Source organism: Megalobrama amblycephala, linkage group LG11 (assembly GCF_018812025.1).
Source record: "Megalobrama amblycephala isolate DHTTF-2021 linkage group LG11, ASM1881202v1, whole genome shotgun sequence".
Lineage (NCBI taxonomy): Eukaryota > Metazoa > Chordata > Actinopteri > Cypriniformes > Xenocyprididae > Megalobrama > Megalobrama amblycephala.
Window position 1 is genome coordinate 2,232,563 of NC_063054.1, and position 27,325 is coordinate 2,259,887.

The 27,325-nt window shown below is 37.0% G+C and overlaps 1 protein-coding gene across 5 annotated transcripts; it reads left to right on the forward strand.

Moving 5' to 3' along the window:
* Positions 1 to 1,847: 1,847 nt before the first annotated feature.
* LOC125278896 (NACHT, LRR and PYD domains-containing protein 3-like) lies at positions 1,848 to 25,464 on the forward strand. 5 transcript variants are annotated; one of them, XM_048208302.1, is made up of 11 exons: positions 1,850 to 1,967; positions 2,574 to 2,725; positions 5,003 to 5,154; positions 6,006 to 7,904; positions 19,883 to 20,053; positions 20,156 to 20,329; positions 20,432 to 20,605; positions 20,709 to 20,882; positions 23,259 to 23,432; positions 23,512 to 23,558; positions 24,082 to 25,464. In XM_048208302.1, exons 3-11 carry the CDS (start codon positions 5,024 to 5,026, stop codon positions 24,618 to 24,620), a joined length of 3,483 nt encoding a protein of 1,160 aa, XP_048064259.1. In that variant the 5' UTR covers positions 1,850 to 1,967; positions 2,574 to 2,725; positions 5,003 to 5,023; the 3' UTR covers positions 24,621 to 25,464. The 5 variants fall into 5 exon arrangements, with proteins under 5 accessions (XP_048064256.1, XP_048064259.1, XP_048064255.1 ...); XM_048208298.1 differs by having other exon boundaries at positions 20,156 to 20,605; XM_048208303.1 differs by lacking the exon at positions 20,709 to 20,882.
* Positions 25,465 to 27,325: the final 1,861 nt, after the last annotated feature.

Sequence of the window (27,325 nt, forward strand, 5' to 3'; positions counted from 1 at the left end):
TAATTGTTTTGAGAACTGCATTAACTGTTGTGCAAATGTAAATAGTGATGTGAGAAATGCACCAAAGCGACTGAGAAAAACTGTAATTCATTTTTTTAACTGCCTATTTTGGGGCATCATTAAATATGCGCCGATTCAGGCTGCGGCCCCTTTAAATTCTCGTGCTCCACGCCCCCTGAGCTCGCGCTTGCCTTAAACAGCATGAACAGAGTTCACACAGCTAATATAACCCTCAAAATGGATCTTTACAAAGTGTTCGTCATGCAGCATGTCTAATTGTGTAAGTATGGTATGTATATGGATGTTTACATTTGATTCTGAATGAGTTTGATAGTGCTCCGTGGCTAAAGCTAACATTACACACTGTTGGAGAGATTTATAAAGAATGAAGTTGTGTTTATGAATTATACAGACTGCAAGTGTTTAAAAAATGAAAATAACGACAGTCTTGTCTCTGTGAATACAGTAAGAAACGATGGTAACTTTAACAACATTTAACAGTACATTAGCAACATGCTAACGAAACATTTAGAAAGACAATTTACAAAGATCACTAAAAATATCATGATATCATGGATCATGTCAGTTATTATTGCTCCATCTGCCATTTTTCGCTGTTGTTCTTGCTTGCTTACCTAGTCTGATGATTCAGCTGTGCACAGATCCAGACGTTAATACTGGCTGCCCTTGTCTAATGCCTTGAACATGAGCTGGCATATGCAAATATTGGGGGCGTACATATTAATGATCCCGACTGTTACGTAACAGTCAGTGTTATGTTGAGATTCGCCTGTTCTTTTAAACAAATGAGATTTATATAAGAAGGAGGAAACAATGGAGTTTGAGACTCACTGTATGTCATTTCCATGTACTGAACTCTTGTTATTCAACTATGCCAAGGTAAATTCAATTTTCCATTCTAGGGCACCTTTAAATCAAAAGCGAGTTTGTGTGACAGAGATATATTACTATTGTACAGTAGAATGTACAAACCTGATTACAAAAAAAGTTGGGACACTGTACAAATTGTGAATAAAAAAGGAATGCAATAATTTACAAATCTCATAAACTTATTTTTTATTCACAATAGAATATAGATAACATATCAAATGTTGAAAGTGAGACATTTTGAAATGTCATGCCAAATATTGGCTCGTTTTGGATTTCATGAGAGCTACACATTCCAAAAAAGTTGGGACAGGTAGCAATAAGAGGCCGGAAAAGTTAAATGTACATATAAACCTTGATTAGCTGTTTCAGGAGTGTTTAATTGGGGTTGGAGCTAAACACTGCAGGACAGTGGCCTTCCAGGAGCAGTAGTGGACACTCCTGCTCTAAATGTTTCGGGAAAAGTTCCAAAGCATCAAGAGTGTCGCAAAACAGCGCCATCTTTTGGTGGGTAAATTTACAGCAGCCATAAACCTGAATGCGCAGCTCTGTTTATCCATTAAACACAAACAAAAGCCTGATGACGCTAAATGTGTTTAGTTTCAGATAATATTATTCACATATTAAAGTGTGAATTTACAAATAAAGATAAATGTAAGGTATGTACCCTAAATGTAAAAAAATATTGCTAAACCTTTAATTTAGACAATTGAATTGAAAGAAATTACAACAAAATGGAAGGAAGTGGAAAGAAATGAACAGAAATAGGGAATAAGCAGATGGAAGCAGCTATAAGGCTTTAATGAAGTTTCTGGACAGTAGAATGTAATTAGAGATTGAGGAAGTCATTATGTTACGCACTCCAGTACAGTAGGTGGCGCTAAACAAATTTAACGATAGACTGAAACCCGACAGAAAACTAAAAGAAGAAGAGAGGTGGGCGGGGTTTATTTGTTGTTGACGCCCGAGGCCTCCTGCGCATGCGCGTGCAGCATTCTGAGGAAACATCTGTGTGTCCAAACCGAAAGTAAAAACTCGATTCTTAAGAATGTGAAATCTGTCGTAAATACCACATTACGGTAAGTTTATTTATCGGCTTCTGATATCGTGTCACATTATTGTTTTCTGTGCTCTAGGCTATCCTAAATTTAAAGCTCAATATTATGACGTAAAGTGTCAAGTTCATCTTCAGAGGCCATTTTCATAAACAACCACTAATTTAAGACCAGATTGATCAACTATCAATTACTTAGGGTTAATCTTACTTTTCGCATTCAAGTGTGTCTCTGCACCGGCCTTGTTTATATTTTATCATATTAGTTGTGACATAAACCTAAAGTCTTAATTGATTCATTAATGCATTCAAATGATGACGTGCAAAAAGAATGATGTAATTGTTTTTATATACCTTTGTAATTGTACAGTAATTTTCACAGATATTTCGGTGTTATTTACATTTCAGAATAGTTTATTCTTTTTTTCTAAAAATAGACAATATAGCATAAAAAGCGTGAACAAGAGAAAAACCACACGGTCCTTCAAGTTGAGCTGATGACACGTTCAATAAACAAAGAATACTATAATTATATTTTAAGTGCCTTTACATTTTTGCAGCATATTTTCGCTGATATATCAGTGCTATTTGCATTTCATAATAGTTTATTTTCCTCTAATTCTGAAAATAGACACAAAAAGCAGAAAACAGAAAAACCGCACTGTCCCTAAACTGAGCGTGAATAAGAAGCTACAAACGCGGAAGCGTCGCGTCTTTTAAGGTGGACCGGACAGCGTCAATAAGAAGCTGCGAATAAGAAGCTGGATTCAGCCTCGTAAGTCTGTAAGCCTCCTGAAGTCTTCTTTATTTCCACATAAGAAATGTTTTATCTGAGAAGCTGTTTAGAGTATGATATCTCTAGAATTATTACTGGACTCATTAAAATTGATATATTTTAGACTGAGAGCCTGCGTCTCAATGTGCACAATATCCATCCTAAATAGTATGTGGCATAAGTAATTTTCAATACTTTTTAGGACGGATAGGGTGGATAGTATGCACATTTGGATGCAGGGATTGATATAATATAATATTCAAAGTGCTGACACCTGTTTTCCACATAAAAAAAAAGAATGTGTTGAAATAATATGATTAAAGTGAGATTTGAGTCAGTGTGATTTAATTTTTTAATGAACTTGTTTGTTTAATGAATACATTGAAACTAGAGGGAGAGCAACTATTAAACATTTGAAATTTACTAGTGTTTACTAGTGCTTCAACAACTAAAAATCAATAATGGATAAATAATCTTCAACAAATTTCAATAAGACACAAGAGCATATGTAGAGATGATTCTATTCACTTATGCGTATTTTGGTGTATCGCACAAAAACGATGGATGGAAACGCCAATATGCGCATAAATTCTAAAAATGTGCATAAAAAATGTATGTGTTCAACTGAATCTGATAAATGCTATATGAAAAAATGTGCATAAACTATGATGGAAACACTTTTACTGAATGAATTCCCATTTACAACTCACAATCTAATAAGTAATCAAACTATCCGACACCATCATGTCGTTCCACACCTGTAAGACCTTCATTCATCTTCAGAACACAAATTAAGATATTTTTGATGAAATCTGAGAGGTTTCTGTCCTTCCATAGACAGCCTACGCAATTGAAACTTTGACACTTCAAAAAGTTCATAAAGAGATCAGAAAACTAATCCATGGATCACAGAAGTGGAGGGCCTGGTCCCGGGTAACTTTAGAGGTTTAGTACAAATATGATATACAAATATAGGCTACAGGTCCATATATGCACAATTAATTATTTAAATATTGCAATCTCCATTCAACCACACACATGATCTTATTCCTAAATTACAAAGATTCTGCTGTCTATTACACCTTTAAAGTTACGATCATGCTGGAATATAATTTAAACCTGCTTTAACGCTGCCGCTGATCCAGAGAGCGCAGCGCTCATGTCTGAAACAGCCTATATGTCTGAACAGCTTCACAAACAGTGTTTTCAGCTGACAGTATTGCTATTACTTCTGTTACAAACATACACAAAAAAATTTATAGTCCGGATATAAACAGAAATGTTGCAGCAACTGCAATCAAAATGAGTAAATGACCTTTGAAACTAATGTTATGCAATGTTGAGCCTGTAGGTGGCGACCAGTGACTGTTAAAATGTATATGATGAAATTCATTCAAAAACTCTGAATGTAACAAGTTTATTAATTTCAAATGATTTTTTTTACATAATGAATTCATTTAAATAATTATAAAATTATTGTTTTATAAATATTTAAATATGCATCATAACATTTATACATTTATAAATCGACTCATTTATAACATTAAATAGAACATTTTGTTTGATTGTCTGTTTTGTATTCAGAATCATTGGAGAACCGTGATCTCTATATCTATGTCTAAAAATAATAATATACAGAAAGTCATAAATTAAGCTTAAAAGAAAATATAAACCTAACAGGCTACTATTATCACTAATATTAAAATGTACAGTCTACAGTCTTTAAGTAGCCTACATTATCAAGGATGTGGAGCAGTTATAATGCATTTTAATGGAGGTTTCTGAAATGTTTTTATTTTAAATGTGGCGCTTCTCATCCAGTGTGTGAAGATCTGCAAACCACGCCCCTCTATCATAAAGTTTGTCGTTAAAATGATTCGGTATAATTCCCTCCCAGAAGCGCCTCACATGATTGTGTTCACAAACGCTGCTTTATTCATAAATGTTTTATGCGTTATTCCAAATTTGTGCAGAAGTTAAATTTGAAACTTTGGATGGAAACAGCCAGTGAGGTCAGACAGTGACGTTGGGTAATGGAGTCTGGATCACTGATCAGTTCATCTCAGAGCGGTTCAGTGGGTTCAGATCTGGTTCTTCCACAGTCAGTAAACCATTACTTTATGGACATCATAAGTTCGATCCTCCAGAAACTGAAGCTACAAAGTCTGAAGCACCAAATTCTCCAGAATGTCACTGTCTGTGTAGAATTAAGATTTGATTTCACTGGAATTACTGCAATAGTTGAAACATTATGTGTAATTTATTCTCTGTGTTTCCATATGCAGGTCTGAAGTCAGTTTCTCATTATGGAGAACAGAGAGAAGAGAAAGAGGAAGAGATCTTCATCTGCAGAGCCTAGCTGTGTGTCTCTGAAGAGTGACAGATCAATGTTTCTGCCCCCGGTATTCAGTGATGGAGCAGTGACCTCTGACCCCAGGTGAGACACAAAATTACAGATTAATTTGTTAATCCAGGAATGTAATAATTTATAAACGATTGGACAGATTTCTTAGTGTGATTATAAATAAATATAGTATGCATGTGCAGCACACATGGTGCTCATGATAGTGTTTTCAGAACAGCTTAATATCATATTATAAAACAGTAAAGTATCATGAAAACCTTGTTTTGTAGTAAATGTTGCTTAGGGATGGCTCAATACCACAATCGTGGCTTCAGTATGGTATCAAAATCTAATATCGTAGTATCGTTATAAAATCAATACCATATGTGGTCTGAATTTCTGTGCAGGAATGTCAGTATTGCGCATAATTTTACTCATTTAGCAGGTTTCACATTGATAATGCGGGAAATTACTGCAAACATTAATTAGTAAATTAATCAACGTAGATGGTCACATCAAATCAGTCATTTGAAAACTTTTTGTGAGAAATAATTTCACAAGCAGAGTGAATGAATCAGAAGAGCTGCATCTCCTCTCTCTCTCTCTCTCTCTCTGTCTCTCACAATGAGCAAATGGCTTCTGGCTTCAAATGACATCACGTCTGAACTATAAGAGAGCTGTGCTACAACACTTTCACTTGTGTATCGGCAGCTGAGGGGAATGTTGCCCACATCTTTTTAAGCCATGCCAATATATACATGCAAGCGATTATATATCATTCAATTAACTTGTAAATGTAAAATGTAAGACATTAATTATACAGAAAATACAAGATTGTATTGACATGTATTGACTTACTATGTGAGTAAATACTATTCTATTTATAAATTTAAATCCTTTACTTTACATGCTTTTTTAATCTGTTCTTTTTGTCATTTTTGTAGTTTCAGCAGAGTGGATAGAGATGATCAGACTGGAGATTCTCCTCAACCAATGAATGATGAACTGCAGAGAGTCAAAGACCGACACAAAACCAGCATGAAGAACAAGTATGAGAGATTATTTGAGGGACTGAAACTCCAAGAGAATGAAACCCTCCTGAACAGGATCTACACACAGCTCTACATCATAGAGGGAGAGAGTGAAGGAGTGAATAAACAACATGAGGTTTTACAGATGGAGAAAACAGCCAGAACACAACACTCACAAGACACTCCAATCTACTGCAATGACATCTTTAAAGCCTCACCTGAACCAGGATGTGAGGAGAAACACCAGATCAGGACTGTTCTTACTAAAGGCATCGCTGGAATCGGAAAAACCGTCTCTGTGCAGAAGTTCATTCTGGACTGGGCCGAGGGAAAAGCCAATCAGGATGTAGATTTCATGTTTGTGCTTCCATTTCGAGAGCTGAACTTGATCCGAGATCATCAGTACAGTCTTCACAGACTTCTGCTGGACTTTCATCCTGAACTTCAAGATTTGGACTCAAAGATTTATGAGGACTGTAAAGTTGTGTTCATCTTTGATGGTCTGGATGAAAGCAGAATCACATTGATGTTTTCAGATGCTCAGGAAGTTTCTGATGTGACTGAGACTTCATCAGTGGGTGTGTTGATGTCAAACCTCATGAAAGGAGAGCTGTTTCCCTCCTCTCTCATCTGGATCACCTCCAGACCAGCAGCAGCCAATCAGATCCCCTCCAAATACATCAACCGTCTGACAGAGATTCAGGGATTCAATGAGCCTCAGAAGGAGGAATATTTCAGGAAGAGAATCAGTGATGAGCATCAAGCCAGCAGAATCATCTCACACATCAGGAGAGCAAGAAGCCTCCACATCATGTGCCACATACCCGTCTTCTGCTGGATCTCATCCACTGTGCTTCAGAAGCTCCTGAAAGAAGATCGGAGTGCAGAAATCCCTCAAACTCTGACTGAAATGTACATCCACTTCCTGCTGATTCAGATCAACATGAGGAATCAGAAGTATGAAAAGAGAGATCCAGAGAAACTCCTGCAATCCAACAGAAGAGTGATTGTGAAACTTGCTGAAGTGGCTTTCAGTCAGCTGATGAAGGGCAATGTGATGTTCTATGAGGAGGACCTGAGAGAGAGCGGCATACATGTCACTGATGCCTCAGTGTATTCTGGGATTTGCACTGAAATCTTTAAGGAGGAATCTGTGATTCATCAGAGGAAAGTCTACAGCTTCGTTCATCTGAGCGTTCAGGAGTTTCTCGCTGCTTTCTATGTGTTTTACTCACATGTGATCAAGAACAAGGAACCACTGTATAAATTCAGATTTTACAGATCTAATAAAAAGTCTCTGCATTGGTTACTAACAGCAGCAGAAAATAAAGAGTCTCTGTATGATCTACTGACATCAGCAATAGATGAATCCCTCAAGAGTAAGAATGGACAGCTGGATCTGTTCCTGCGGTTCCTGCTGGGCGTCTCACTGGAGTCCAATCAGAGACTCTTACAGGATCTACTGACACACACAGAGAACAGCTCAGAGAACATCAGGAGAACCACAGAGTACATTCAAAAGAAGATCAAAGATAAGGAGGATTTTCTTAATCTCTCAGCTGATCAATCCATCAATCTATTCCTCTGTCTGCTGGAAATGAAAGATCAGACTCTGTCCAGAGAGATTCAGAAGTTTGTGAAATCAGACAAACACTCAGAGAAGAAACTCTCTCCTGCTCACTGCTCAACAATCGCCTACATGCTTCAGATATCAGAGGAGGTGCTGGATGAGTTGAACCCCAAGAAATTCAACACATCAGATGAGGGGAAAAGAAGACTGATACCAGCTGTGATCAACTGCAGAAAAGCTCTGTGAGTGTTAATTATTAACAAATAAATAATCATGTTTAATAATGAATCTAGCACCATTTCCTAAATAAGAGATTTTCTCCTAAATAACAAGCATACCCCCGGTTTCACAGACAAGGCTTAAGCTAATCCTAGACTAAAATGCATGGTTGAGTTGTTTTAACTGAAAGTAACTTGCCCTGATATATCTTGATATATGTCCATGCCGTTGTTTTGTCTCAAGATGCACACCAGTAATTAGGGATGCACTGATAGGATTTTGGGGCCAATACTGATTTTAACAAACAATTACTGGCCGATTCCAATACAGTTATTTGTCACTTCCTCTCTTATTAGAAATTTTGTCATCAAAATAGATAGTATTTTGATCATGTTTTAAATCAGCAAAGTTAAAAACACCTGCATTAAATTATACTTGCAAGTTTATTGCTGCATCATCGAATAATTTCTAATGAACATGGATTGGATCTATTTAACATTCAGCAGGCCTACATAAATACAACAGAACAGATACATATGAAATAAACAGTGTTTTTTAGGTAGGTTTAACAGTTGTCAGGTACATTAATAAGGAAAACAAATGTAAAATAACTGCATATTCTTCACTGTATAATTTATATACATATTAATCATTCTTTATTGTAACAGAGTTTATTATGATTAATCTTCTTATCTCTTTTTGTATGCATTTTAATTTTTTTTTTTAGCTGCATTATCTCCTTTACTAAGACTCTTATTTTGACGGGTATTCTAGTCTACGGAGCTATAAGTGTAATGAATGCAGTTCTTCAGAGATATTTTGCAGATTTAAAGTTTGTCAGTTTAATTAGCACCCCCCAAAAAAGCCATAAGATCTGTATTTGTTTACTGTTAGTTGTAATAAGTGTTTTGTGTAATTTGCTGTATGTTGATGATAATGCAATGGAGAGAGAGCGAGTTTCATGTGCACTTCTTGTGCTCTGTATTGTTTAGCTCTTGTGGTGATGGTTTTTAAAGGTTCATATTTTATAGTATAGGCCCAAATAAGTATCAACGGATATTTAAAAATTATTAACCCCCACATTGTGTTAATCTGTGTAATTGCGAGTGAAAATAGGTTCAAATTAAGACTCACTGTGTTTATATATATATATATATATATATATATATATATATATATATATATATATATATATATATATATATATATATATATATACATATATACACCAAGCAGAGAAGTGAACATTCATTGCTTAAATTGAGCACATAAATAATAGATCAACATAATAACATCTGTTTTAGTAAAAATAAATAAATACATAAATACATAAATAAATAAATAATCTTGCATATACAATAAATGCAAATATGTATTTTTTCAGCATTGCAAGGTTTCTATTGTACACACAAAAAATATGGCCAGGGAGTGTAAGCTAAACACACTTTCGGGTTTGTCTGATGTTTTACTGAAATACAGTGAATTATCACTTGTGTAAAAAATCCAGAGTTTGTGCTTATCCACTGATCCTAATAGAAATATGAAAAATCCTAACTACTAGAAAATATATGAGCCTATAGAAAATATCTCTCCTTTGCAATGTCATAATTCCATGCAGTCCTAAAAGTGGCACTGCTGGATAAAATAATAAATATAATAGCCTATTGTATTTATTATTTTATCCAGCAGCGGATTAACCGTTATAGTAATTTTGACTTCTCTTGATGTAATCCTGGATCTATATATATATATATATATATATATATATATATATATATATATATATATCGTGGCCACGAATTTAGAATTCGTTCACCAGATTTAGCAGTATATTACACGGCTATTTTCTCCCTGAAGAACCCGGAGACGCTGTACCAAGCGTACAGTAACTTCATCTAACGTCTTAAGTTCATCAGAACATTAGCTCGTAACTGAAATTGCCATGGTTAGCACTTAATAGCACTTTATGTAGTACAGTCAAACAGCGTAGATCATTCATAAAATCGTATATAAAGGAATGCGCATGTTCACGTCTACATAAATAAGCAGTGGTGTATTAAGTACTCGAAAACCATACTTGAGTAAAAGTATAGATATCTGACCAGAAAATGACTTTGGTAGAAGTTAAAGTCACTGTTTAGAATGTTACTTGAGTAAAAGTTTTAAAGTATGTGATATTTTTGTACTGAAGTACAAAAAGTATTTTTCTGATATTAAATGTACTTAAGTATTGAAAGTAAAGTACAAGTAAATGTAAAATACAAAAGGAGCAAAAAAAAAATTATTAAAAATTGTTCTATACACTTTTTGAGCAGCAAGATTTTTTTCATTTTTAACTTTCTTACATTTTGTTTCGTTGAATTAAAAAAAATGGCTAAATTTTTATTGTAAATTTTAAATATAAAAAATACTAACATATTAATTATACATTGATCGTTCATGTTAATTTATAGTGCATTATAACTAATGTAAGATACAACTTTAAAATGTTAAAATGTAAATTATGAAATTAAAATGAACAATTCTTTTATTAACCTTATTTAATGTTACAAATGGACTCTTATTGTAAAGTGTTACCATTTCATATAAATCCAAACAGCCATGCTTAAAAATTGCCATCTTTATACACAATGGCATAGCATGGGTCTATTATATGTATACTCTCACACATTTGCCTCTATTTTTGAAAACTTGATGGTTATCTAATCAAAATATGTGTTACATTGCCGATAAAAAAAGAATTGAAATCGAATACATTTCTGATTTGTTATGTTTCTGTCACTGCATGAGAATATAGTTTAAACATACAACTTCGATGGATAATGAAAGCATAACAGCAAACAAATGGATATAAACCGATGCAAATGAATGGTAACAATCGTGTCATTATACAGTTGGTGTTTTTGTCACATTGTTTTAACCTCTGGAGGTACTGCTAATGTTAGCATCCTCTCAGCCTCAACGGCAAACATACTGCTGTTTTCCACTAATTCAGCATCTACTCAACAAACTAATTACTTTGTAATGATATGAAAACATGTACTGTAGTGTACACTGTATAACATACCGTTTGGTTGTCTATGTTTTAAACCAGTTTTTGAAGTGTCCCGGGGCCTGTACCATGAAGCTGGATTAGCTGGCTAGCCAGGTAAGTTTCAGAGTAGTTTGCGCCAATCTTGGGTTTTAGGTACCATGAAAGTAACTTAGCTTTTAGTGGTGTTCATCACCATAGTATCTTACGCTCCATGGCTAACCTGCTCCGGGGCAGGTTATGTTCTGGGTTAGAGATCTCAAACTGAAATTGGACCAATCAGACGTAAGCTAAGTGACACTGACACACCCAACGCAATATAGTCACCCCCCCAGTTTCTCTTCCTCTAAATTAAAGGTCATTATATAGTAAAAACAAATATTTAACAATGAAATTGTCTGGTTTTAATGATAATATAATTTATATATGATTTTTATAATTATATGAACTATATTTTTATTAATCCATCACACACACGCAAATTTAGTGTAAGTAGTTATTAAGCACTTAGTTTCAGTGAATATTAATATATATAGATCATATGTAATATAGGCCTAAATAAGGAGTAAATATACTCTTTAAAAATTACTACATGTGACCTTGTATGTTTAAGTCTCTATTGCTATATACAGGTGTTGGTCATATAATTAGAATATCATGAAAAAGTTCATTTTTTTTATTGTAAATTATTTTTAAAAATGAAATTTTCATATATTCTAGATTCCCTACATGTAAAGTAAAACATTTCAAAAGTTTTTTTTTTTTTTTAATTTTGATGATTAGAGCGTACAGCTCATGAAAGTCCAAAATCCAGTATCTCAAAATATTAGAATATTTCCTAAGATCAATCAAAAAATGGATTTTCAAAACAGAAAAGTTCAAGTTCTTTAAAGTATGTTCATTTGTGCACTCAATACTTGGTCTTCAGCACATATTACAGCAAATGACTTGCTCTAGCACAAATTACAGCATCGTTGAAGTGTGGCATGGAAGTGATCAGCCTGTGGCACTGCTGAGGCACTATTGAGCCTTCAGATCTTCTGTTGGATCGACTGTTTCTCATCTTTCTCTTGAAAATATCCCATAGATTCAGGGGTCAGGCATGTTGGCTGGCCAATAAAACACAGTAATATCATGGTCAGCAAACCACTTAGAAGTGGTTTTTGCCCTGTGGGCAGGTGCTTAAGTCCTGCTGGAAAAGGAAATCAGCATCTCCATAAAGCTTGTCAGCAGATGGAAGCATAAAGTGCTCCAAAATCTCCTGGAAGATGGCTGCATTGACTTTGCACTTGATAAAACACAATGGACCAACACCAGCAGACGTCACGGCCCTCCTAATTATTACTGACTTCAGAAACTTCACACTAGACTTCAAGCAGCTTGGATACTGTGCCTCTCCAGTCTTCCTTCAGACTCTGGGACCATAATTTCAACATGAAATGCAAAATTTTCTTTTATCTAAAAAGGGGACTTTCGACCACTGTTCACTGTCCAGTTCTTTTTCTCCTTAGCCCAGGTAAGAAGCTTCTGACGTTGTTCCTGTTTCAGAAGTGGCTTGGTAGTCCTTTTCCTGAAGATGTCTGAGTGTGGTGACTCTTGATGCGCTGACTCCGGCTTCATTTGACTCATTGTGAAGCTCTCCCAAGTGTTTGAATTGGCTTTACTTGACAGTATTCTGAAGCTTGTGGTCATCCCTGTTGCTTGTGCACCTTTGCCTACCCAATTTCTTCCTTCTAGTCAACTTTGCATTTAATATGCTTTGATACATCACTCTGTAAACAGCCACCCCATTCAGTAATGACCATCTGTGACTTACTCTCTTTGTAGAGGGTGTCAGTGATTGTCTCCTGGACCATTGCCAAGTCAGCAGTCTTTCCCATTAGTGTGGTTTCAAAGAACAAGAGATACCCGGAATTTATATTGTAGGGATGGTCATTTAATGAAACTCAAATGTAAATATTCTAATATTTTGAGATACTGGATTTTTGACTTTCATGAGCTGTACGCTCTAATCATCAAAATTAAAAAAAAAAAAACACTTTTGAAATGTTTTACTTTACATGAAGGGAATCTAGAATATATGAAAGTTTCATTTTTAAAAATAATTTACAATAAAAAAATGAACTTTTTCACGATATTCTAATTATATGACCAGCATCTGTATTATCAACTAACTTCACAACTTTCACTTGCACTGATAGAGAAAGATCATTTCTTTTATTTGTCCTCTTTCACAGAAAAGTATTTTCCATTAGTGTAAATGCATTTAAATTCTTCATTTTCAGCGAAAGAGTTTTGAATCACGCTGGCTCTCTCGCGAGAAGTGAATCACAGTTTATTTCTGTTGCAAGGCATGTGATAGGCTGTTTGCCACTGATGTCACGGATTCATGTGCAAGTGCTTCACAAACTCAGGATGAAAGCCTGAGTTGACAGAGAAAGTTGATGATCAGCATCATGGTACCAACAAAGCCGGATTGGAGTGGTTTGGTTTTGTCAACTCGAAACTAATCCTATAACCCTGAGTTTGTTCATCTACCATTATGGTATAGGCCCCAGGTCTGTGCAGCGCACAACCTCATGTCACATGTCAAAACAAAATCTAGGGGGCATCAGTGATAGTTTTTATTTCGCCTCTAGAGGTCGCTCTCGTACTGTATAATGACAGCGCACTCTTATGAAAGTAAATCAGTAGCAAAACCCGAGAGGTTGCTGATTTGAATGTGAGAACTTGTTGGATTAATATTTGTATTTGTAAATTGAAATGTACACTCACAGCCCTGATGTGAAAAGCTGAATGTTTCGATTTGCACACGCAGACAACAATCAAAACACCGTGTAGTGTTGTAGTGCTCGAGATCAGTCTTGGTCTCGAGACCACTTTTTAAAGGTCTTGGTCTAGTCTCGGAATCGACCGTATTTTTACTCGGTCTCATCTCAGTCTCGGACGAAGAGGACTCGGGATTTCATTTCAAGACCTGTCAAGACCAAAACTTAGGGGATATCACGAAATTATTTGTTAACATCATTACTGTGATTAGACATTAAACTTCTGACCAAGAGCTTGACTCGTGTCTAATTTTAAATGTTTTTAGTTTTTACTCCCCTCCCCGCGCCGTGCCGCCAACCCCCACATCGCATCACACACACACACACACACACACACACACACTCCACATGTGAATGCGGGAGACAGGAGAGCAAGCTGTGCCGTCACCGTGACCATGGCTGTCGGAGAGATGTCAGACAATTTTATTTTTTTTGTAGGCATTAAACTGCCATAACTTTAAAAGACAATATCTCCGTTTGCATTGAACTTTCAGTACTGTTTATGCTCAAGGCAAGCAGCAACATTACACACTAACTAAAGTTAAAAAAGTGAAATCGCATTGAACCACCCCTTTAAGACAAAATGGACTGTCTAGATCAGTGGTCACCAACCTTTTCAAGCCCAAGATCCCTGACCACAGTCTTGATGAAAGGCAAGATCTACCAACCTATCTATCGAAGAATATATAGAAAAAGCTCAGACTGTACTTCCAACTTGATGCCTTTTATTTAGTATTTTATTTAAATTACATGAAGTATTCTTTAAAAAAAAAAACTTTTAAACTGATGCAACCAAAAAAAATGCTGTATCAATGTAACAACACTGTACTTGCAGTGATCAGATCATATGAAGTGGCACTGAACTGAAAATGTGCCATTGTCGGCAGTAAATTGCTTATTCACTTAAGCTTCTGAAGGTACTACCATTAACATTTTATAAATTAACTTAAAATTCTAACAATCTCAATTAAGTTCTATGACCCATCTCATGCAACATAACTTTTAACAATGCCATCAGAAGACAAAACTGCTGCATTAAGTTAGTCAGTGTGATGGCTGAGGCTGAATACTGTCTGTGAGTCCCCTGAAGTTTGGCTCATAGCCAGATACAGCCAATTTGAGGCAGTCTGTGAGGTGTCTGTCAGTGAGGCGGCTCCTGTATTTTGATTTAATTATTTTCATCTGTGAAAAAGCCATTTCACAGAGGTAAGTTGATCCAAAGTAGGCACTCACTTTTAGTGCACATGCAGTGAGGAGTGGAAACTTCTCTCTGTTGACAAGTCCCCAAAAGTCACTGTCCCTTGATCTGACTTTCAGCTATGTGTCATTTTGCAAATCAACCATCTCCATGTCAACTCCACTTGACAAAGAAAATACTTGCTGGAATTTGGCTGCAACCTGTTCTATATCAATGAGCATGAATGGGTTTGAGACAAATGCAGCAATACATTCCATTTCGTTTAACTCACCAAAACGCAGATTGAACTCTGTTGCAACTTTGTCCAAGTGAGCACAGTATTTCTCAGGTTGAAAAACATCCTTGTCTTTAATGCTCTGTGACATTTTTTCCAGGGTGGGAAAGTGTGTTAGTCTCCCGTTTTTTAGATGTGTGATCCAAACACCGAGCTTAGACTTAAAAGCATTCACTGCGCTGATCATGTGGGGCAGGTGTCGGTCTTTTCCCTGGAGCTCATTGTTGAGTGTATTCAGTTTTGCAGTCAAGTCTGTCAGAAACCCTAGGTCCAGCAGCCACGCATCATCTGACAGCTCCTTGTGCTCCTTGTTTCTTGCAGACAGAAAAGTCTTTATCTCAGGCAGTAAGTCAACAAACCGCTGCAGCACTTTACCGCGGCTCAACCAACGCACATCAACATGAAGTAGCAGGTCTCCGTACGCGGCGTCGAGCTCATCCAGTAACGCCTTGAATAAGCGATGCTGAAGTGCTTTTGCTCGTATCGAGTTTATCAGTTTGACCACCAGTGACATTACTTGAGAAAAGTCCACAACTTTCCCTGCTAAGGCCTGCTGATGAATCACACAATGATAATTCTTGAAGTCGGGAAAATCAGGGTCATTACGGCACAGTGCTATAAAACCAGAGTGCACACCACGCATCGCCGGTGCTCCGTCGGTGGTAATTGCTACCAGTTTATGAATGGGGATATTATTTTCTTTTACATACTTTTTAAACTCATTGTAAATATCCTCACCTCGCGTTCTCTCCTTTAAGTGCAAAAGAGTGAGGAAGTCCTCTTTCATTGTAAAATCCTGGAAAGCCATTCTGACAAAAACAACAAGCTGCGCTGTGTCCACTGCATCCAGTCATTCGTCGAACAGCAGTGAAAAATATTCACAAAGTGATAAGTCCTTTAACACCTGTCGATCCACGTCCTCTGACAGTAACTCGATCCTCCTTGTCACTGATGCAGGACCGAGAGGTACAGCACGGAGTGTAGCTTTTATGTCGTCTTTGTTTTTGAAATCCTTGAAAATAGTCTCTGCAGTAATGACCATTGCTTCCTTGAATAATTCACCATCTGTAAAAGGTTTTTTGTTTTTAGCCAGAAAATGACTTACACGAAATGATGCTTCAGTAGCAGCCTTATTTTGCTCAGCAGATTTTGTAAAAAGTGATTGCTGGGCCTTCAACTCAGATTTCAGCTCATCAACTTTCCTTGCACGGACCGCGCTCTTAGGCGGGTAGCTGTCTTTAAATTTCGGGTGGTTGGTATTGTGGTGCCGCTCCAGATTTCCTCTTTTACATAATGCTTGCTTTTGGTGGCACAACATACATACACACTTATCTTTTACCAAAGTAAAAAGAAATTCCTGTTCCCATTCTGGATGGAAATTGTATGTTTTTGTCTTCTTTCGTGGAGCCTCCGCCATTCTAACTTGACTGCTACGTCGCGACCGCCGTATATTTACGTTTGCGACAGTTAACTTACCAGTGTTCATCTCTTATCTCATTGGTCACTTTATTAAAAATAAATACAGCAGTTAGATTAAGAAATAACAGATTACAGATGCGTGAAAACTGAACATCAATCAGGCACAATGTATTTTTTGTACTAATTTCTTTTTCTTTTCTTTTTTTTTTTTTTTTGAGAGCTTCCGGGGCAGTGACAAAGATCTACCAGTCGATCGCAATCGACGGGTTGGCGACCACTGGTCTAGATTAATACCTCATCGAGATTAGCATTTTTACGGAACTTTGAGTTTTATAATGTGCGCGAGCGCTTTTCACAAAGCAAACTCGCAAGCAGAAGGGGGTGGCGATTATGAGCTTTATTGGGAGCAACCTGGGGGCGATCGAGGCGTTTTAGCTTCAGTTTTTAACAGGAGTGTGGTAGGCTTGCTGTCCACAAACAAACTTAATTGACAAAATTCAAGTGTTAAATTATTAAATTATATCAGTGTACACTATATTTCTTTATTTTATATCATCTACAAGATATATCGTGATATATATATTTTTCACCCATCCCTACCTCAGGCTCACCAAAAGAGACTTTGTGAGCCTGTCTAAAAATCATTCTTAAATTATTTTTAAATTTGTCCTAAAAGTATAAATGTAACTCTTTGATATGTGCAGACATTCTATCTCTTTACATCTAACCAATTTATTATGTTTGTGCTTCTCAGACACTTTGATCTCAGAGGTGGAGAAAATAAACTGTGAAGGAGAAGCAACTTAGTTCCCAATAAATGGTTAAGTTAATTCCAGCTCTTAAGTGTTTGTTCGCATTTATTTGCTTATAGAAGAAAAAGATAAATTCCCACATATCTGCAATGCCTTTTGATTATTTTATCAAAACTTCTCTCTTACACACCCACACACACACGAGAGAAGTGCCAATCATATGCAGATTCCACATTTTATCATAAGCGTGTCATGCAGTGTGGGGACTTGCACTGGTCTTGGTCTTGACTTGGTCTCAGCCCTTCAAAGTCTTGGTCTTGTCTTGGTCTCGGTTTAGGTGTTCTTGACTACAACACTACACCCGTGTTACGAAGTTGTAGTTGCAGATTAATAGTTACAAATGTGTAAAATGGCATTCACATAAACAAAATGACAGACACAAATGTGTGACATATTTACTTTTGCACTTTACTTCAGTTTCGCTGTACAGCTTCAAGTCGGTGCTTACAACCTCTCAGATCTGGCAGTACAAGTTTAACCCTCTGGAGTCTGAGGCTGATTTGGGGCCTGGAGAAGTTTTGACATGCCCTGACATTTGTGCTTTTTTCAGTTGTTCATAAACATATTAATGACACAAGTGCCATTACACTGTATTCAGCACAAACTAGGCTACCATAATATGTGAGGAACATGTGTGTACATGTTTGTGTTTTTGAAGGAATAACGTTTATGCGTGGTTACTGAAAAAACAAAAAACTTAAGTCACTGATATAAGGCCAATAAAAGTATATTAAATCTGTGTTCACAAGACTTTTGGGTATTGAAGGTTGTAGACTAGAGTTTTTGCTTCAAAATTATGTAAAAATTATGCTGACTACTCTTTCATTTATAACAATATACTGATTTAGTTTTTGTAAGACACTTTTTGCCAAGAAACACGGTATGCGAGGAGGCGTGAATCTCCATGAATAATGGCTCATTCTCACCTGTGAAGACAAAAGAATTGAATAGTAATGACCTGAAAAGACTTGCATATTAATGAGGCATTTCAGTCAGGTAGGCTGTGAAAAAAAAACTTCTGTGATGTCTCAAGCTCATCATGGTATATGAAACATACAGAAAAATTTTATTACAATATAAAATAATGGTTTTATATTATACTTTAAAATATAATGTATTTCTGTGATGCAAAGAGTCTGAATATAGGCTTTTAGTTTAAAAGCATGCACATTTGGAGAAATATAGGATTCTCATATGTTTATGTCAATTTTCTATACAGAGGAGTTATTTTTTATTTAATATTCATTGTTATCTCTATGAGCGCTGGTGTTTGCAATTCATACTGCAGCCGGAGGGCGCTCTGTGCATTTTAGTCCACAAATTCACCTAAGAAGAAGACGATATTCCATGAATGGTGTTTACCAATTCATACTACAGCCGGAGGGCGCTAAAGAAACAAAAACTCACTTAAAACTTATCAATAGAAGAAAACAAACAGGAATTTACTGAATGTCTTCCAGAGATCGCTAACCATGGCTTTTTCATCCAGATAAACAATTTTCAAGGCAATAAATACACGATTGAGATGATGAATGCATGTGTTGTCTCTGAATTTGCCTGTGAATAGCGCTGGCTCCGTGGGTGTGGCCGCATTAGTGGGTAATGAGCTGAATCACGGACTTCTGACATGGCTCTCTTTTCATACAGATTACATAAACACAGAATGTTTGTTTTCGATTTGACTTGCACGATTTAAAACCTGACATTTCAACGTTTTGTTAGACATAAGTATGAATTTTTTGTGATTAGCATTCACTAAGTTACACTTCATTTTCTGAGAACTATCAGATTGGACTTCGTTCAGAGGGAGATGAGAGATCACGCATCATGTTAGTTTTCTTTATTTTACAAAAAGCACAACATTTTGTTTTTACTCTGAGTGTATACAAATAAAAGGAGATATTCTATAGTTCCAATTGATGTATTACTTATGTCTCTATGACAAAAAATGACAGAGTATTTTAAGTCTGTTTTGCTGCAATGTGAAAAAAAACCTGCAAAACGCGCCGGCGCGTTTTTAGACCTCAGAGTGTTAATTCCTGGCACTTTGACTTTTGCTACTCTTTTTGCGATATTCCTGTTGCAAAACTACGGAGCCCCTAAAGGGACATGGTGGTAGAAAAAAAAATGGGAAGGAAGGAAATTTTACGTGGTGGTGAAAAATTTCTCTAAATGAACTTAATAAAGAAATAAAAAGAATTACAACTACTTTGCCATTAAAAAGAAAACTGAACTATTTTAATGTCTGCAACAAAGGCTGTGTTATGGAAATCACGGGCTCCAGTCAGGCTTGGGCTGAGAATTCTGATAAGCTGTCGGAAACAGGCTGGGCTCAGGCTTGAGTGTTTCGGGCCAGGGCCAGGCTAAGGCCCAGACTTAAGGCTTGTGTAGGGTTCTACAGATGATCTGACTATATGTGTGTGTTCTGCTCTCTTTCAGTCTTTATCACTGTAATCTCACTGTTCGTTGCTGTGAGAGTTTGTCATCAGCTCTTCAGTCCTCAAACTGTTCACTGAGAGAGCTGAACCTGAGTTACAATAACATGCAGGATTCAGGAATGAAGCTTGTTTCTGATGGACTGAGTCCAAACTGTCAGCTGGAGATACTAAGGTATTTAAGAACATATAAGAGATAATTTACAATGAGACGTCATAATGTTCATGTGTTTGTAGATGACCTGACTGTTGATGCGTGTGTTCTGCTCTCTTTCAGACTTGTTGGCTGTAATCTCTCTGTTCAGTGTTGTGAGAGTTTGTCATCTGCTCTTCAATCCTCAAACTGTGTTCTGAGAGAGCTGGACCTGAGTAACAATGACCTGCAGGATTCAGGAATGAAGCTTCTTTCTGATGCACTGATGAGTCCAAACTGTCAGCTGGAGATACTAAGGTATTTAAGAACATATAAGAGATCATTTACAGTGAGACGTCATAATGTCCATGTGTTTGTAGATGACCTGACCGTTGATGCGTGTGTTCTGCTCTCTTTCAGACTTGTTGGCTGTAATCTCTCTGTTCAGTGTTGTGAGAGTTTGTCATCAGCTCTTCAATCCTCAAACTGTGTTCTGAGAGAGATGGACCTGAGTAACAATGACCTGCAGGATTCAGGAGTGAAGCTTCTTTCTGATGCACTGAAGAGTCCAAACTGTCAGCTGCAGATACTGAGGTGATTAAGAACATATAAAAACAAATTTACAGTCAGACTCTCATAATGTTGATGTGTTTGTAGATGATCTGATTGTTGATGTGTGTGTTCTGCTCTCTTTCAGACTTGCTCTCTGTAATCTCACTGTTTATTGTTGTGAGAGTTTGTCATCAGCTCTTCAGTCCTCAAACTGTGTCCTGAGAGAGCTGGACCTGAGTAACATTGACCTGCAGGATTCAGGAGTGAAGCTTCTTTCTGATGCACTGCAAAGTCCAAACTGTCAGCTACAGATACTGAGGTATTTAAGAATATATAAATGTCATAGTGGGTTGTAGTATTCAATCACATGACAAAGGAGATCTCCTCAGGAATCTTTAATGGAGTAATCCGAACAAGGAACAGGAGTATGTAGCTACTTCTCCCACACAAAATCATGTCAGAGGAGAGGACAGATGAAAGGGAGACACTTACAAAATTTAGCTCATCAGTTTGACAGTTGTCTGTATTCTGTAAAAAACACTGTCTGCACTGGAGGTAGGCAGCGTGACACATCAAAATCAAATGGAACCCATGTGACAAGCTGACAACAGTAACCTGAGCCCCCGTTTTATGTCTGACATACTCCACACGGTTGCTTTGACAACAGGGCAAATAGATTTTGAATGTCTACTTTGACATGACCAATGTAGACAGAAGGACTGATAATAACAGGTTCTGTTTGCATTTGATGTGCATTTACACTCCACCTGCGTGTGATTCATTGGACAAAAAATTAAAAAAAATAATAATAATTTGACTGATAGCATTATTTATTTTCAAAAAATTCTCCAGTTATTGTGGTAATACTGTTCTTTTTTTTTTTTTTTTAATCATGATAATCGTGTAGTGAAAATCTGACAGTTCTGCTGTGGCTTTGTTTGGAACTATTTTCATTGGTGAAATAAAGCAAAACCAGACAATATTGTGTCTAAAGCTCACAATATAAACTATTATTTATTGAACTGTTTAAAATATCATCTTATTTGCAATCATGTTTACATTTAGGAAAACCGCACTCTGCCCCTGTGATATTGCTCAACTATATCATGTGATAAAAATCACAAACATAACACACATCACAAATATAACAAAAACAAGAAATGCCCCTGTGTAACTTTTTTTTTCTAACTGCTTTCCATTAGGCAGCATAACGCAGTGAATTCTTGGACTCTCAAGGCATGTTTTTGTTTGGTTAAATAATATACTTGATAACGTCAGATCACACATTGTTAAAAAAAAAACACACACAGACAAACAGTCCTAGCAGGGCACTCTTTATCAGTAGATTAATCAAAGCATATTTAAAACCTCAGCAAATTAAATATCACAGTTGCAGTTTCCAACCACCTATTTTTATGTGCATTTTAGGATATTGCATACAAAACTACTGGATGGAAATGCCAGTATGCACATACATTTTTAAAAATGTGCATAAAAAGCAAGCTCGCTTGAGTCAGAATTTTTCACGAAACTGATTTCAGACAGACTTCTGAGGCAGCGTAATACTGTGTTCACACTGTACGCGTCTGGGGCATCAAATTCACGTCAGACACGTCTAGTTGGATGCTTGAACATTTTGAAGTCAGACTCTTCAGACGCGCATCAAATTCGCTCTATTCGCGCGTTTAAACAAAGTGTGTTCAGAATTCGCGTCATGGGAGGGGCTTCCATCTCTTTCTGCACAGATCCTCTGAATAGAGTAACTCAGGGATGACACATTTTTGTAGGCAAAACCCGGAAGTTAGCATTTTAGGGCTTCCTGTTCCAACGCCGTAAAGTCTATGGGTTTTTTGAATGGGGTTTTGCTAAATCGCCTGAAATAAGGTCTGTGGTTAACAAAGCCTCTAAATATATTCACGTTTTGATCTATGACATAAAACACACCAGTTATAACCTGCTTGTGATTTTTTTAAACCTTTACTGTGTCTTAAAAACGGTGGTTGCTAACAAATTGCTAAAAGGGACTACTTCCTAAAAATCATGCAAAGCGTTTTACAACTAACCAGATTGTCCGATTTCTTCGCTTATCCTCTTCCAGGCAAGGTCCTTTTTATTCCTGTCTCGATAAAAATATGATGACACATCATAGGTGGCCACACACAGACTATTATCTTTGTTCTGGTCTCCACCGCTGATCACGTAATAAACACGTTACCAAAGCAGAGTCCCTGATTGGTTAACGCGCCGTGAATTTTCGCCAAAGTTCAGATTTTTCAACTCGGGAGTCTAGGGCATCAGACGCTCAATTTGCGCGTCAGATGTGTCAGGTGCGTGAATCCTCAATTCACGCCGCGCAATGCGTTTACATTGACTTAACATGTAAATCAGATGCCCCAGACGCATTTGGTGTGAATGCAGCATAACAGTTTAATGATCTACCGCAAAACAGCACAAGCTTTGGTGAGAACTAAACAATTATTTAATTACTATAGTAGGAATTTCTCACTAGAAATGACATCAAAAGTGGAAAATGTTGGCCAAAAATATTTGTTATTATTTATTTGTTTGAGTGAGACAATTGAACAACAATAACACAATTAGTGACAATAAATTCACACTATGAATGATATTCACTCAACTGTTGAGTGTTGATGTGTGTTTTGTGGATGATGGGGCTGTTTTGATCCATCTGTAGGTTGTCTGGCTGTATGGTGACAGAGGAAGGCTGTGGTTTTGTGTCTTCAGCTCTGAGTTCAAACCCCTCACACCTGAGAGAGCTGGATCTGAGCTTCAATCACCCAGGAGATTCAGGAGTCAAGCTGCTTTTGGACAAACTGAAGGATCTGAACTGCTCACTGCAGATACTCAAGTGTGTGAAACACTGATTCTGACATACTAAACGTGTGCATGATTCATATCTGCATTAATGTGTGCTTTTGTGTTTATAGTGTGGATCATCGAGGAGAGATCAGGACCACAGCAGGACTCCGAAAGTGTAGGTCTACACACACATACACACACATAAAACACACACACACGTTCGTTTTTGTGAATTGTGGGGACATTCCATAGGCGTAATGATTTTTATACTGTACAAACCGTATTTTCACTCCCCCTACACTACCCCTACCCCTAAACCTAACCATCACAGGAAACTGTGCACACTTTTAATTTCTCACAAAAACTCAGTCTGTATGATTTATAAGCCTTTTGAGAAGTGGGGACATGGGGTAATGTCCTCATAAGTCACCTCTTTTTGTAATACCTATGTCATACTCATGTCATTATACACATTTGTGTCCTGATATGTCACAAAAAAGAGCACACACACACACACACACACACACACATTCTCACACACATACAACACACACACACACACACACTTGACACACTACACTACACACTAACACTCTCTCACTCTCTCTCTCTCTCACACACACACACACACAGAGACACACACTTGTCTAGTGACTGTTGTTTTGATGTTATAGATGTTTCTCTCTTCTTGTGTTCAGATGCCTGTGATCTCACACTGGATCCAAACACAGCAAACACTCGTCTCATTCTGTCTGAGGAGAACAGGAAGGTGGAGTGTGTGAAAGAGAAGCAGCCGTATCCTGATCATCCAGAGAGATTTGATGGATTTATTCCTCAGGTTCTGTGTGGAGAAAGTCTGACTGGACGCTGTTACTGGGAGGCTGAATGGAGCGGAAATGCTGAAATATCAGTGACATATAAAGGAATCAGGAGGAAAGGATGGAGTCGTGACTGTGAGTTTGGATCCAATGACAAATCCTGGAGTCTGTTTTTTTCTGAAAACAGATTCAGTGTCTGTCACAATAAGAACAGCACTGATATACCTGTCGTCCGTTCATCCTCTAATAGAGCAGGAGTGTATGTAGACGTGTCGGCCGGCACTCTGACCTTCTACAGTGTCTCTGACACACACACACTCACACACTTACACACACTCAACACAACATTCACTGAACCCCTCTATGCTGGATTTAGGGTTTATGATCATTCTTCAGTGTCTCTGTGTCAGATTAAATAACACACACACACACTTGTAAATCCTCTTTCATGTGTAGTTGTTTATCTTCATCTGATTGTTTTGATAGTAATTCATTTTTTAGATTCAGAGCTAACCGTTCAACTGCTGGTGGGGCTTAATAATTACCCGTCTGATGCTGCGAAATCAATCAATCAATCGTTCAAGCTTTTGCAAATACTGTCTCATGCCCTTTACTTTTTAGGGTGTTAATTTCATATTGTTTTCTGGCTGCTGTTTGGTCCCCGCTGAAAATCAGCTGCTTTCAAACAGCCTCGAGCTTATTTGTGTTCACTCTCTGTAGTCTGAAGACTGTCAAAGGTTTCTAATTACTACGTGATTTGCAGCGTTGATCACAGCAGGGTTTGAGCGCTGAATCTGAAGTGATTGACAGCTTCAGTCATTATAAAGGGAGCACTCTTTACCTGCTTTCTGTATAGGCAATTTAAATAAAAGTTTTATTTTTCATGTTGCCAAGAGGACCAACAGCCACATATACACTGCAGAGTTTCAGGAGAGAAAACAAAATTCAGAGTGAATCCACTAAAATATATATTATATGACATTAAGGCTCATATTGGGCTATATGTTCTTTTGATTTATGGATGTCTCTAAGTGTCTGTGGCCGTGGTGTGATATACACACATTTGGTCAAAATAGCCTGTATGGGCAGATCGTTCACTTGATGTAGGCGAATGTTTTGTATTGTTACATGATGGATGTTCTCATCTTTTTTTCCTGTTAATTATTATCATGTTGGGCCACGTGTCTTTCCTTGAAGTCAGAATGTCTAATGTTGGTTTGATTGCTTGTATCACATGAGAAAATAAAGTTTCTGTCTACCTGATGTAGTAGATTTGTGGGTGCGTATGTTTTAAAAACATAATTCCACATACTGTATAAACACTTTTATAATAGCACACTTATCACAGGTTTTGTGAGTGGATAATGCAAATAAAAATCTTACACTGCTGAAAAATATGCCTTTGCATTTATTTTGGATGCTGTAGGTCTAAAACTATTAAGTCTGATTCATATAAAATATGTGTGTGATCTGGGGCCGTATTCACAAAACATCTTAAGGCTAAAAGTAGCTCCTAACTTGCTGATTTAGGAGAAACTCTTAAAAATAATGGGTGTTTCATCCTAATTTTAGGGCTCCTAAATTTTCACAAAGCATTTTAGCACTAAAACTAGCTCCTAAATCTGTGAAAGGTTAGGAGTAGTCAAGAGGACTCCTAAGTCACTAAAACCAAATCACAAACATTCCTAATCCACCCAAAGACACTGTACACCATGAGACATAAACACAATACACATATTATTTATACATTTTAATCTACGATAAGATGCCAAAAATAAATCTTTAATAAATAAATAATGTCCGATTACCTGTGGTGATTGTTTTCATGAGTTCACACAAAACAATCATATATTAAGCATATTTGGCATGCTGTCTAAGGGGATCGAGGGCTCCAATCTTGGAATTTAGCACAAACCCAGACTTCCGAGAGTGAGGAGCAGGGTTGCGGAGGGATGCAGAAAACTGCCGAGGTAACTATAGGTGAGTCGGCTCTCGTCTGTGTATATATTCCTCCTCTCGTGCTGATTAGATAGAGTGTTTCAATGTGTTCCTCCCAAACTTTGTTTATAAAACATAATTTGTTGCTTGAATTCTGCAATCTCTCGAGATGCAAACATGTAAGAGGCTGACAATTAACTGAACATATACTTTTATTAATTAGTTATACTTTTATTCAATTAGTGACACTTAGCTTATTTTAAAACCTTTATTTGAATATGACAACATTTTTATTAAAAACCCTTTATTTTAAATATGGAAACATGATACCTCATTCTACAATATTTCTATGATTAATTTGAGAGAGAGAGACTCCTCCCCCATCAGCCAATCACTGTGGTCATAGTTAGTAAGCGTGATGATATCATCCATAGCAACGAGGTCAACCCCGCCCCTTACTCTTAGCTTAAGACTTCTCTCTGTTCCTTAGTAAAAGTTGGTCTCAGCAGCTTTGTGAATAGGTTTTAAGAGAAAACTCTTAGCTAAGAACTTTTACTGCCATTTAGGAGAACTCTTAGTGGTAAGATAAAATGTTTTGTGAATACGGCCCCAGGTGTTTTAACCAATAAATAAATATGCATGTTGCTTCCCTGCTGGGGCATTTAACTTTTAAACACATGATATGATCTCTTTATTTAATGTTTAGAATATTTCTAATGTTCTGTAGATTGTTAGATCCTCAAAGCTGCTCATATCATCATTAAACTGCTGGAGCGTTGTTTCCATAACAGAGATATAGGGCCAGATTTACTAACCAGTTTGTGCAAGTGCAAACCCTCTTTTGCCATTAAAGGTGCTATAGAGGATGTTTTGTCTTATACATTTTTGCAATATTACTTTAAACTGTCTTTACTAACTGATAAAAGACTATTTATTAGGTGCACTGAAAGGAATAATATTAATATACATCATCTGTGCACGAGGTAGGGCCTTAAAAACATCAGCCAATCGTTTACGCGATCATCGCGATCATGGCCCTCTGGCTTGTCAATCACTGCCATTACGTTCCTTGTGAGAGACGTGCGTGCTCCAGTAACTTTCCACACTCCACAGGCGCCGCATGCAATGTTTTTGTCAGGAGACAGGAGTAACAACAGCAGATTATGAGTTACCTGTGGTGAGTCCA